Source organism: Camponotus floridanus, unplaced genomic scaffold (assembly GCF_003227725.1).
Source record: "Camponotus floridanus strain SB8 unplaced genomic scaffold, Cflo_v7.5 scaffold199, whole genome shotgun sequence".
In the NCBI taxonomy this organism is placed as follows: Eukaryota; Metazoa; Arthropoda; class Insecta; order Hymenoptera; family Formicidae; genus Camponotus; species Camponotus floridanus.
In genome coordinates this window covers 84,209-94,549 of record NW_020229324.1, presented here as the reverse complement: position 1 = coordinate 94,549, position 10,341 = coordinate 84,209, and the positions used below count along the sequence as shown (strand labels likewise).

The 10,341-nt window shown below is 36.6% G+C and overlaps 2 protein-coding genes across 2 annotated transcripts; one reads left to right on the top strand and one right to left on the bottom strand.

The window, feature by feature from the left end:
• Window positions 1–737: 737 nt before the first annotated feature.
• Window positions 738–5,052, top strand: LOC105258864 (DNA replication ATP-dependent helicase/nuclease DNA2). Its single transcript, XM_011270409.3, has 2 exons — window positions 738–900; window positions 1,325–5,052. Exons 1-2 carry the CDS (start codon window positions 871–873, stop codon window positions 4,979–4,981), a joined length of 3,687 nt encoding a protein of 1,228 aa, XP_011268711.1. The 5' UTR covers window positions 738–870; the 3' UTR covers window positions 4,982–5,052.
• Window positions 5,053–6,062: 1,010 nt separating this feature from the next.
• Window positions 6,063–10,341, bottom strand: LOC105258865. Its single transcript, XM_011270410.3, has 5 exons — window positions 9,903–10,341; window positions 8,835–9,215; window positions 8,405–8,683; window positions 6,517–7,010; window positions 6,063–6,411 (listed from the first exon to the last, which is right to left on the bottom strand). The coding sequence occupies exons 1-5, from the start codon at window positions 10,053–10,055 to the stop codon at window positions 6,261–6,263; spliced, it is 1,458 nt and encodes a 485-aa protein (XP_011268712.1). The 5' UTR covers window positions 10,056–10,341; the 3' UTR covers window positions 6,063–6,260.

Sequence of the window (10,341 nt, the reverse complement as noted above, 5' to 3'; positions counted from 1 at the left end):
CGTCGTTTTGTAGCACCCCAGTGAGTGCCAACATAACATTTCATATTTGGTATCATTAATTTTTTTAAGAATGGTATTGCGTGATAGAAGATAACCAAACTTTTATATTCGCTAAAAAGACGACTTAAAGACATCTAGACGTCTTTAAGACGACATAATGTTGTGTGGGAACGTTCTGAAAATTTAGACCTAGTGACAACTATTAAAAGTGACTGCCCTGCACTCTAGTGGCAAAATAAGAAAGCTAAAAAGCGTTCCAGCTACAAGTCGACACTGTGTAACACTGTGTCACACAGTGTATCACTGTGTTACCATAGCTGGAAAGCACCCTATATATACAGCCAATTATATCGACCTGTGCCTAGAGTAACCAGCAACGATTAACCAATCGGAGAGGCCTTTTGAATTGGCCAATTGGCGATGTGGACTATCGGATCCCATCTGATTCTTTAGACGTAAGCGGCCTTTTCATTGATGCTAAAAAGTAGCGTCAATGAAATTGCACCTGTATAGATGCTGGATCCCCTTTCAGGCTTCTCTCTAGTAACATTTATTTGGCTAATCAAAACAAAGAATCTTCGCTTCCTGATTGGTCAATTAAACGTTATTCTACTTCAGTCAAATTTCCGAACTCTCTCTTATATAATTATGAAAGGTAAGTCCGATTTTCCGATCGAGCACGTCCATCTACAGTTATTCATAAAACGTGTCTGTCAAAATGGCGACATGTTGCGAGATGTTTACGCGGGAATAGATACTTACCTTGTAATTTTTACCTCTTTAATATAAGATTACGCTGAACTAAGATTAATCATACACGATCTGTAATGCAATATAAGATTATTTTAAATATATATATTGCATGTAAACATGAAGAAACGTCAATTGTCACAGAAGAAGGTAATTAGTATATATAAATATTTACATGTGTGTCTATATATTATGTTGTTATTAATTTTCAAAATACATGTGCGATTATTAATGTTATCTCTCGTTTTTTTTTTGTATAATAAACTATAAGATAGTACTTTATTTTTACTTTTATATTTTAATATAGATATGTGATTATTAATATTATCTCTCGTTTTTATTTGTATAATAAACTATTTGTATAATAAACTATAAAGATAGTACTTTATTTTTACTTTTATATTTTAATATAGATTTAATTTTAATTATAGGATTAATTTTATGGATTATTAATTTATAGGATTAATTTTAATACAATTATGTAATAAAAGATTTGGATATATTATATTCATATGAAAGATGTATTAAAAAATTAATTATATTATAAAATCATTAAGCTTATTTTTGTCCACAGGTATCTACTCATATTAATGTTGAAAAATCTCAGACAAGAATATCATCTTTTTTTCCAAAAATTTTCAAGTCTGAAGCAAGCAATGATGAGATTGTATCAAATTCAAATTCATCTCAAGTCTCGATTGTGAAGAAAAGAAAAGAAAAAGATGATATGTGTGAAGAAGAATCATGTATAACCATTAAGAGAATATGTAACGCAAATAATAACGTATTGAAGGAACATTGTGTTGCAACGACAGAAAACATTACATTGCATGAAGATTCGATATTATTATCTGTAACAGGGGATTTTACAGACGATAGTTTTTTAGAAAATGAAGCTTGCGATAAAGCACCATTTGAAAAAGTTAATAAAAAAGTGAATAACCAAGTGAAAACTAAGCTAGATACATCACAGAATGCTAGAAATACAATTGTTTCCAAAGTCATAGATAAAGATCGTGTTCTTAAGGAAACACAAGATCTAAATACTACTGCCTTAAAGTCTTCTTTTGCCGAATTGCCTTCTTGTAAAGAAGACGCACTACATAATTTGAAAAAAACAGAATCTTCCCAGGACTTCTCCACAATAGATGAAGATGAATTTGATAGTTTCTTCGATCAGGAATGTCACGTACAGATCAATTTCACTACTCTGCAAAGGTGTAAAATAATTGATATCAAACATGAACTAAAAATTACTGTCCTAACAGTACAGCACATAGAATCTGAAAATACTGATGTTGTTGCATGTTCAGGATTTTGGAAAGATGTACAAGTGAAAATTGATGACATCGTCATGATACAGGCCAAGAAAGGTCCACAGCAGTGGATTATTGATAATAACAATGGTTTCCTCGTTACCAATCCTGATATGCTGATATCAGGCACGACAATAACGAGTGGCTTATTTTGCAATAGACGAGCAGTGTTGACCGACAAGTTTAGAAAGATAGAATCACTGCCAAGTTTGAATGCTGATTATTCTGTGATGACTGTGGGATCGTTGGTTCATCAATGGCTGCAAAAGGCACTAAGAGAAAACATCTGCGCGTTGTCTGACGTGATCAAATTGCTTGATGATATGTTACAATCAAAAAGCACGATAGACTATCTCTACTCATCGGAATTGTCGCTCGCAGATTGTCGGAAACGCATGATGGAGTATGCGCCAAGAATTTTCGAGTTCATTCAGCATTACATCAAGGACAACGAGCAGCAACGCATAAGAGACTTGAAGAACAATTTTCAGGGGAAAATCTGTAACATACAAGACATCGAGGAGAGTGTTTACATACCAAAATTAGGTATAAAAGGAAGAATAGATGTGACGGCAGAAGTGAATATCAATTCGAGAAGAAAAATCATGCCTTTGGAGGTGAAAACCGGAAGAGCTTCTTACTCGCTCGAGCATAAGGGCCAAGTTATTCTCTATCTCATGATGATGGGGTCTAGAGATCAGGATATCGATACTGGTCTTCTGTTGTATCTGAAAGAAAACGCCATGCAGGAAATTAAAAGCAGTCATCATGAGAAAAGGGACTTAATATTGCTGCGGAATACTTTGGTTCATTATTTCTCCAAAAAACCTGAAGACCATAACGTGGATTCGCAGTCAGATTTAAAGACGATGGAATTGCCAGAGCCAATAAATCATCCTGCGTGCACCAGGTGTCCCTATCAGACTCTATGTTGCGCGTATCTAACAAAGGATCCAAATGTAAATTTGTCACAGTCGCATCAACTAACGTTGCCGATGACGCAACTGCTCAACGATTTTGAATCTAGTCATTTAGACTACGTTATGACATGGATCGCGTTGCTCCAACTGGAAGAAGCTTATGAGAACGTTAACAGTTTAAGCAACGTATGGACCATGAGTGCGGAAAAGAGAGAGGCCAGAGGAACATGTATCTGCAACTTGAAGATCGTGGGTGAAGTAGTGATGGAGCAAGACGATAGGTATCGGCATAAGTTTGCCCGTGTTAATATCAAGGGTGAGACCATCGACGACGGCACGTTCAGCAGCTCGTTCACCGAGGACAATTATGTCATCATCAGCACTGATGCAAAAATTAACATAGCTGCCGGACACATAATGCATGTTTCGCATGACACTGTCACAGTCCTGTTGGACAAAGATGTTACGCGGCAGAACGCGGACTCTACGTTCCACATTGATAAATACTCATCTTCCACAGGTCTGTCCACGTTCAATTATGCAAATGTGGCCGGTCTATTAAGCAACGATGACGAGTCCATCGTCAAACTTCGGTGCATCGTCATCGATAGGATCCCGGCCACGTTTGCAGAGAAGTTGCCTCGTTCAATCGTGTCGGCCAGCGCCAAAATAATAAGCGACCTCAATGAGAATCAACAGAGGGCCGTGTTGAAGGCGTTGGCCGCCAACGAGTACATTTTGATAAAAGGCATGCCAGGTACGGGAAAGACGCAAACGCTGGTAGCATTGATAGAGCTGCTCCAAACATTGGGCTCCAGTGTCCTGATCACCGCGCACACCCACAGCGCGGTGGACAATCTTCTGTTAAAATTGCTGGAACGCAACATTGACTTCCTGCGCTTGGGCTCGACCAAGCAGATACATCCACTGCTGACGTGCAAGAGCGAGGAATACGCATTGGCGAGTTGCGACTCGCCCGAGAGTCTGGAGACACTTTACAACAGCAAGCAGATCGTTGGCGTCACCTGTTTGGGCGCGTATCACGCTCTTCTCAGGAGACGCACTTTCGACGTATGCGTGGTGGACGAGAGCGCCCAGATCATGCAGCCCACGGTGCTGCGTCCACTGTACAGCACGCGCAAGTTTATCCTCGTCGGGGATCCTGATCAGCTGCCGCCTATTGTCAAGAACAAGACAGCTGCGAGACTTGGCGCGGACGAGTCCCTGTTCACCAGGCTAGACAGCGACAATAATACTGTCAATCTGTTGAAGCAGTACAGAATGAACGGGAGAATTATGAGACTGGCCAATGACGTGACATACCATGGCAAGTTGGAACCGGCCAACAAGCAGGTGGAAAATGCGACTTTAACCGGCACCAATATGGAGGAAATGCTTTCGTCTTGCGAGGGATGGATAAGAAGCGCACTCTCCAGGAATGTAGATGACTCGGTGGTGGTGCTCGACACCGGTAACACTTACAACTTGAGTGTAGAGTCTGTAAACAGAAACGACCAGGTGTATTCAAATGTTTGGGAAGCGGCTGTTATCCTGCGACTCGTCCAAGCGCTCGCAAAGGCAGGTGTGTGCGGTAGAAATATAGGGGTCATCGCTCCTTATAACGCTCAAATAAATTTGTTGAAAAAGATCTTGGACAAGGAGGTGGAAGTGAACACTGTGGATCAGTACCAGGGACGCGATAAGGATGTTATATTGTATTCGTGTACAAAGAGTACCGAATGCAATACGAAGAAGGAATTCGAGATATTGGACGATCAGCGACGTTTGACTGTGGCTATCACTCGCGCGAGACATAAGCTGGTTATAATCTCTGATAAGATGACCTTGACGAGATATACGCCGTTTAAAAATTTGTTTGACGTCATTGATGAGAAGAATGTGATAAGTTTGCACAACGGTGAGGCAGACTTTAATTGGGAGAGTCTCGTTTCTAAAATTGACAATAGTAATAATGATAAAGAAATCAAAGAATAATAAAATGCGACATCATTTAACGATAAAAAATAGCCTAATAAATGATAATTTTTCAAAGGATCATTGGAACTAGCCAGAATTTTTGTTTATTATTTACATTGTAATTAATAAACAAAAATTCAATTAATTACATTTGTAATTAATAAACGAAAATTCTGGCTAGTTTTGGTCGATTACATTATTTCCAATGATCCTTTGATTAATTGACTTCAATATTTATTATAAATATTGAAAAATTATCATAAATTATCTTAATATCGCTAGTCAATTAATCAAAGGATCATTGGAAATAATGTAATCGACCAAAACTAGCCAGAATTTTTGTAATTTCATTACAATGTAATTAATAAACACAAATTCAATTAATTATATTTGTAATTAATAAATGAAAATTCTGGCTAGTTTTGGTCGATTACATTATTTCCAATGATGCTTTGATTAATTGACTAGCGGTATTAAGATAATTTATGATAATTTATTATAAATATTGAAAAATTATCATAAATTATCTTAATAATATTTATAATAAATATTGAAAAATTATCATAAATTATCTTAATGTCGCTAGTCAATTAATCAAAGGATAATTGGAAATAATGCAATCGGCCAAAAGTAGTCGGAATTTTTGTTTATTAAGTACAAATGTAATTAATTGAAATTTTGTTTATTAATTACAATGTAATTAAATTTTTGTAATTAAATTTGCAAATTTTGTTTATTAATTACAATGTATTAATAAACAAAAATTCTGGATACTTTTGGTCGATTACATTATTTTCAATTATCCTTTGGTAGTTGATTAATGATATTAAGATAATTTATGATAATTTTTCAATATTTACATAATATATAAAATGTGAATGATAAAGCTCAATCTCTCGTAAAAGTATTTTACAATTATTGATAAGTTTGCAACTATGTATTGAAATATAAACGTATGATTTTGTACCAAAAAAAAATATATATTTTTTTTTTCAATCTTTACATGTTGTTTATGCAAGTGATCCAAAAGATAAATTCCATTAGTAGCCTTTAATTTCGTATTACGTAGGAGGAAATATTGAAAAAAAAATAGGCACCATTATAAACCTTGGCACTTGTACTTAAGTACGTCAAGCATAAGTCCCTTGTATTTCGCACAAGTCACATGATCACATTTCCTGCGCACATTTGTGCGCCATATAAGTACAGAAAAATTCCAATAATATTTTTGACACTATATACATATGTACAAAATAAAATAGTATGAGCAGTTATGTACGTTCTCCTCTTGCCTGCTTTAATTATTAGATTCGTTGTAAGACGCTCTACCAGCCAACTCCAATAAATAACGATCAGGATGGTCCAACCAATCGCTAGCGCTTAGTTTCACAACTCTCTGTTTCTCCACCTCCTTTACTTGCCACTTTTTAATCTCCAACTGCTTCTCTCTGTAAATATATCAATGATGTCATATTCTTAACAGTCAGTTTTGTTGTAAAGTTTATTTATAAAGAGATGTTCTTAACTTATAAGTAATTTATAAAGAGATGTACCTTAACTTTGTATCACCACAGCCCCAGACTTCCAAACTGGCGATACGATAAGGCGCGCCAGCAATAGATACAGAATGGAATGATTCGTCGATGCTAATAAACGGCGAACGTGGATCGCTACCAAGTCGCAAACCATGCGGATAGCCCCTGATATTCGTGTTCAGGTATAGTATTTTCGGACCTTTCTCTATAATTTTATAGGACGGAGTCAGTTGAATGCCCATTGAATCTTCATCGCCCCAATAGAGATGACTCTCCCGCCACTCGACAGTCGAACATACGCAGTACGTAGCACATTCCTCGTCTCTCTCTACACTAGCGGCTCTTATAATTAGTAGAGTAGGACCTCTGTAACCTAATACATGGTGAAGGAAGCGATTAGCTCCGGTCCCATGCTCTCCGCTATTGTACAGTAACGTCCAATGTCTTGGACAAATACTGCCTGTTCTTCTGGCTATCAAAGCGTGAGTTACATCCTTCGGTGAATCGTTGGTCTATACACACATATACACCACGCACATAGATACGAAGACTTAACAGCTATAGATTTTGATTATAGGCGGGCACAATACAGGGTGTCCCATTTTAATCGATCATCCTAAATAACTTTTTTAATTTTGATTGTAGAAAAAAATGTTTTAGACAAAAGTTGTATGGTTTTAAGGGGCACATAAGACGGTGTCATTAGTTTGACCTTGAAGAGTCACCTGAAGATCACTTTCAACATTTTAAACGGGACACCCTATGTGCTTTTACATATTCTTGTAGCTCATCTCGAGAGCTTTCCAAAACACTGTAATAAAGTATTTTTCTATTGAATGCTTTCCGAGTGATGAGGCTTGAAATCATTTTTTTTTAATCATTTTAATTTTACATATATCGTAAAATATCTTGTAAAATATTCATTTTTCGATTATCTTACCTTAATACTTTTATGTACAAAATAATGAGAGGAATCAATTGATGTAAAGAAAACACATAATTGTTTCCAAGAAAAAATACGTAATTTGCAATTAACAATTACATATTTTTTCTTAAAAATATCTGTGTGTTTTCTAATTGATTCCTCTCAATATTTTGTACATAAAAGTATTAAGATAAGATAATCGAAAAATGAATATTTTACAAGATATTTTATGGTTTATATAAAGTTAAGAAATGATTTCAAGCCTCATAACTTGGATAATACTTAATAAAAACTAACTTAATTATAGTGTTTTAGAAAGCTTTCGAGATGAACTACAAGAATATGCAAAAGCATATAAGATATCCCGTTTAAAAAGTTGGAGGTAATCTTCACGTGACCTTTAGGTGACTCTTCAAAGTCAAACTAATGACACCGTCTTATGTGCCCCTTAAAACCATACAATTTTTGTCTGAAACTTTTTTTTTACAATCAAAATTAAAAAAGTTATTCAGGGTGATCGATTAAAATGGGACACTGTATTGTAATCGATCTTTTCAAATATACAGGGTGCTTTAGAAATAATTGGCCAAACTTTAAGAGCATTCCACTCATTGTAAGAATGAAAAAATCATATAAACATGGGCTCGGAAACGCTTTTTTCAAGTTATAATAACACTTTCTTATTAAATGTTCTTGCAATTCAAATGTTGTTAAAGTCTGTAAGTAAAGTAAATAGAAAATGTTTACAACTTGAAAAGGAAGCGTTTGTGAACTAAAGTTGCTTAAATTTTGATCTTAAAGTTTGACCAACTATTTCTGAAGCACCCTGTATATTCTATACATAGGACATAGTCATTATAATCATCATAATCATCTCTACAAACATCGGTTATTTTATAATCGACAGATGTAGAGATGATTATGATGATTATAATGATTGTGTCCTATGCATATTATTGATCATTCTTCGTGACAACATACCTGGAGATAACACTGCGGTAGTGTACATGACAACAACCAGACAAAGCTTATAGGCAATAAGTTTGTTTGAGGAAATTCTAAGTTGGACTTTTCCAACACGGGCGTCGGTATCTCGATAGGAGGTTGCGGTTGTTCTTTCGACAGAAGTGCTTTTCCACTGCGATAAGCAGTTGTCAATACATGCACCACATATCGTTGTAGGCCATGCACCATGCGTGGACAATGCTGTCCAATCCAATTGCTCACATAATTCGTGGATAAGCTATTTTTACCGTGAAACTGTAAAATATTAAAGATTTAATAATACTGCGATGCTACAAATTATTCATTTTTAAGCATGCAAATTTAGATATTTCTATAAATATTGACTTATACATAATAATGGAATCTTAACTACATATATTTTATTAAATTCAATAAATGTACTAACGCACGAAACAACGACCGCATTTATTATCTGTTCTGAGCGAAGGCACATGCTGGTACTATTGTTTTCCATCGCTAATTGATAACAGCACATCAATAAGGCCTTCAATGTTTCAGGAGTAACATTGCCACCGTCCTTTATGTTGGAATACATTTTTATATAATTCTCTAATATAGCTTGATCATTCATTACTGACAGGAACTTCTCGGCTTGCTGCTTGAAAGCTGTCGTACTTATATATGTGGTCGTAGCTTGAGCGTTATGATGTAAATAGCTAAAGAGCTTCTCACTTAATTCAGGATGAGTGGGAAATAAGTATTTTTGGAATACGGACTTGGTAATGCCATTAACATGCTCCTCTTCGTGGGCAAGATGCACTAATATCTGCAAAATACATTTATAAATTAATATTACATGGCGCTAAATATTCCAATAAATTATAAGTGAAATAATTTGCTTCTACATTGGTAAAATTCGCAAAAAAAAGAAGTAAATTATATATGTACTCTCTCATTTCTGTCGCATAAAATTAATCGTGCGACATTATTAGAATATAAAATATAATAACTATTAATTTGCGACTGGATGATTAACCGAATGAATCTCTACATTAATTTCACTAGAGAGCCCCAAACTTTCAAAAGAAAGAGTGTCGACTATTGAAACTATTTGCAAATATTTCTGACATAAGAGTGACATAAATATGAGTCAGCTGAGAGTCTGTCTTCCCAAACAGCTGTAGCTTAATTCCAACTACATTCTGCGTGACAAGCGAGTACCCTCCGCTCCAATTGTGGTGTAATATCTATTTTTCTTATTAAAAAAAAAAAAAAAAAAATTGTCACTTTGACAAGTCAGTTTGCACATCACACAAGAGAGGATAGGGGGGAGGAGGGAAGGGGGATATATGCATGTGACGAGTACACTCTGCTCCAATTGTGGTCCAGTATCTATTTTTTATTATTAAAAAAAATTTTTTTTTTAAATTGTCACTTTGACAAGTCAGTTTGCACATCACACGAGAGGGGGAGGAGGGAAGAGGGGGGGGGGATATATGTACGTGACTAGCACCTTGGTCAGACTCTCGATCGGGAGGAATTCCGTGTACGAGCTGTGGTCCGTCTCGCTCCTGGTGACGTCACACGGAGCGGCGTTCGCCGTCGAACTCGCGGACTCCAGCTTCCTCTGGGAGGCGATCCCGGAGCGCGTCGTCTGGTTGCCCATCTCGCGTATCACGCTTACGTATACGTACCCGTATCAAGACCAGTTGCCGCAGCGCACCTTCCTATACCACATACCACCCTCGGCGAGGAACGCGCGCGGGACCATACGCATAGAAAGCGGTTGCCGCGAGAGACGGGAGGTCCTTCCGTCATCGACGTCGCAGCAACGTGAGATATCAGCGCGACGCGACGTGAGCAACTTTTACGCCGATAGGGGTTTGCGGGCCGACATCGTAAAGCACGCGAGTGCACCTCGACGTATGTGTGCATGCACTGGATCCGGATGC

Bases quoted from the DNA above. Each gene is read 5' to 3' on its own strand.
- LOC105258864 (XM_011270409.3), top strand. From the start codon at position 871: ATGAAGAAACGTCAATTGTCACAGAAGAAG. The intron at 901-1,324 runs GTAATTAGTATA...TTTTGTCCACAG, and splicing joins GTCAATTGTCACAGAAGAAG to GTATCTACTCATATTAATGT.
- LOC105258865 (XM_011270410.3), bottom strand. From the start codon at position 10,055: ATGGGCAACCAGACGACGCGCTCCGGGATCGCCTCCCAGAGGAAGCTG. The intron at 9,216-9,902 runs GTGCTAGTCACG...TGTATTTTGCAG, and splicing joins CGATCGAGAGTCTGACCAAG to ATATTAGTGCATCTTGCCCA. The intron at 6,412-6,516 runs GTACATCTCTTT...ATATATTTACAG, and splicing joins TGTGGTGATACAAAGTTAAG to AGAGAAGCAGTTGGAGATTA.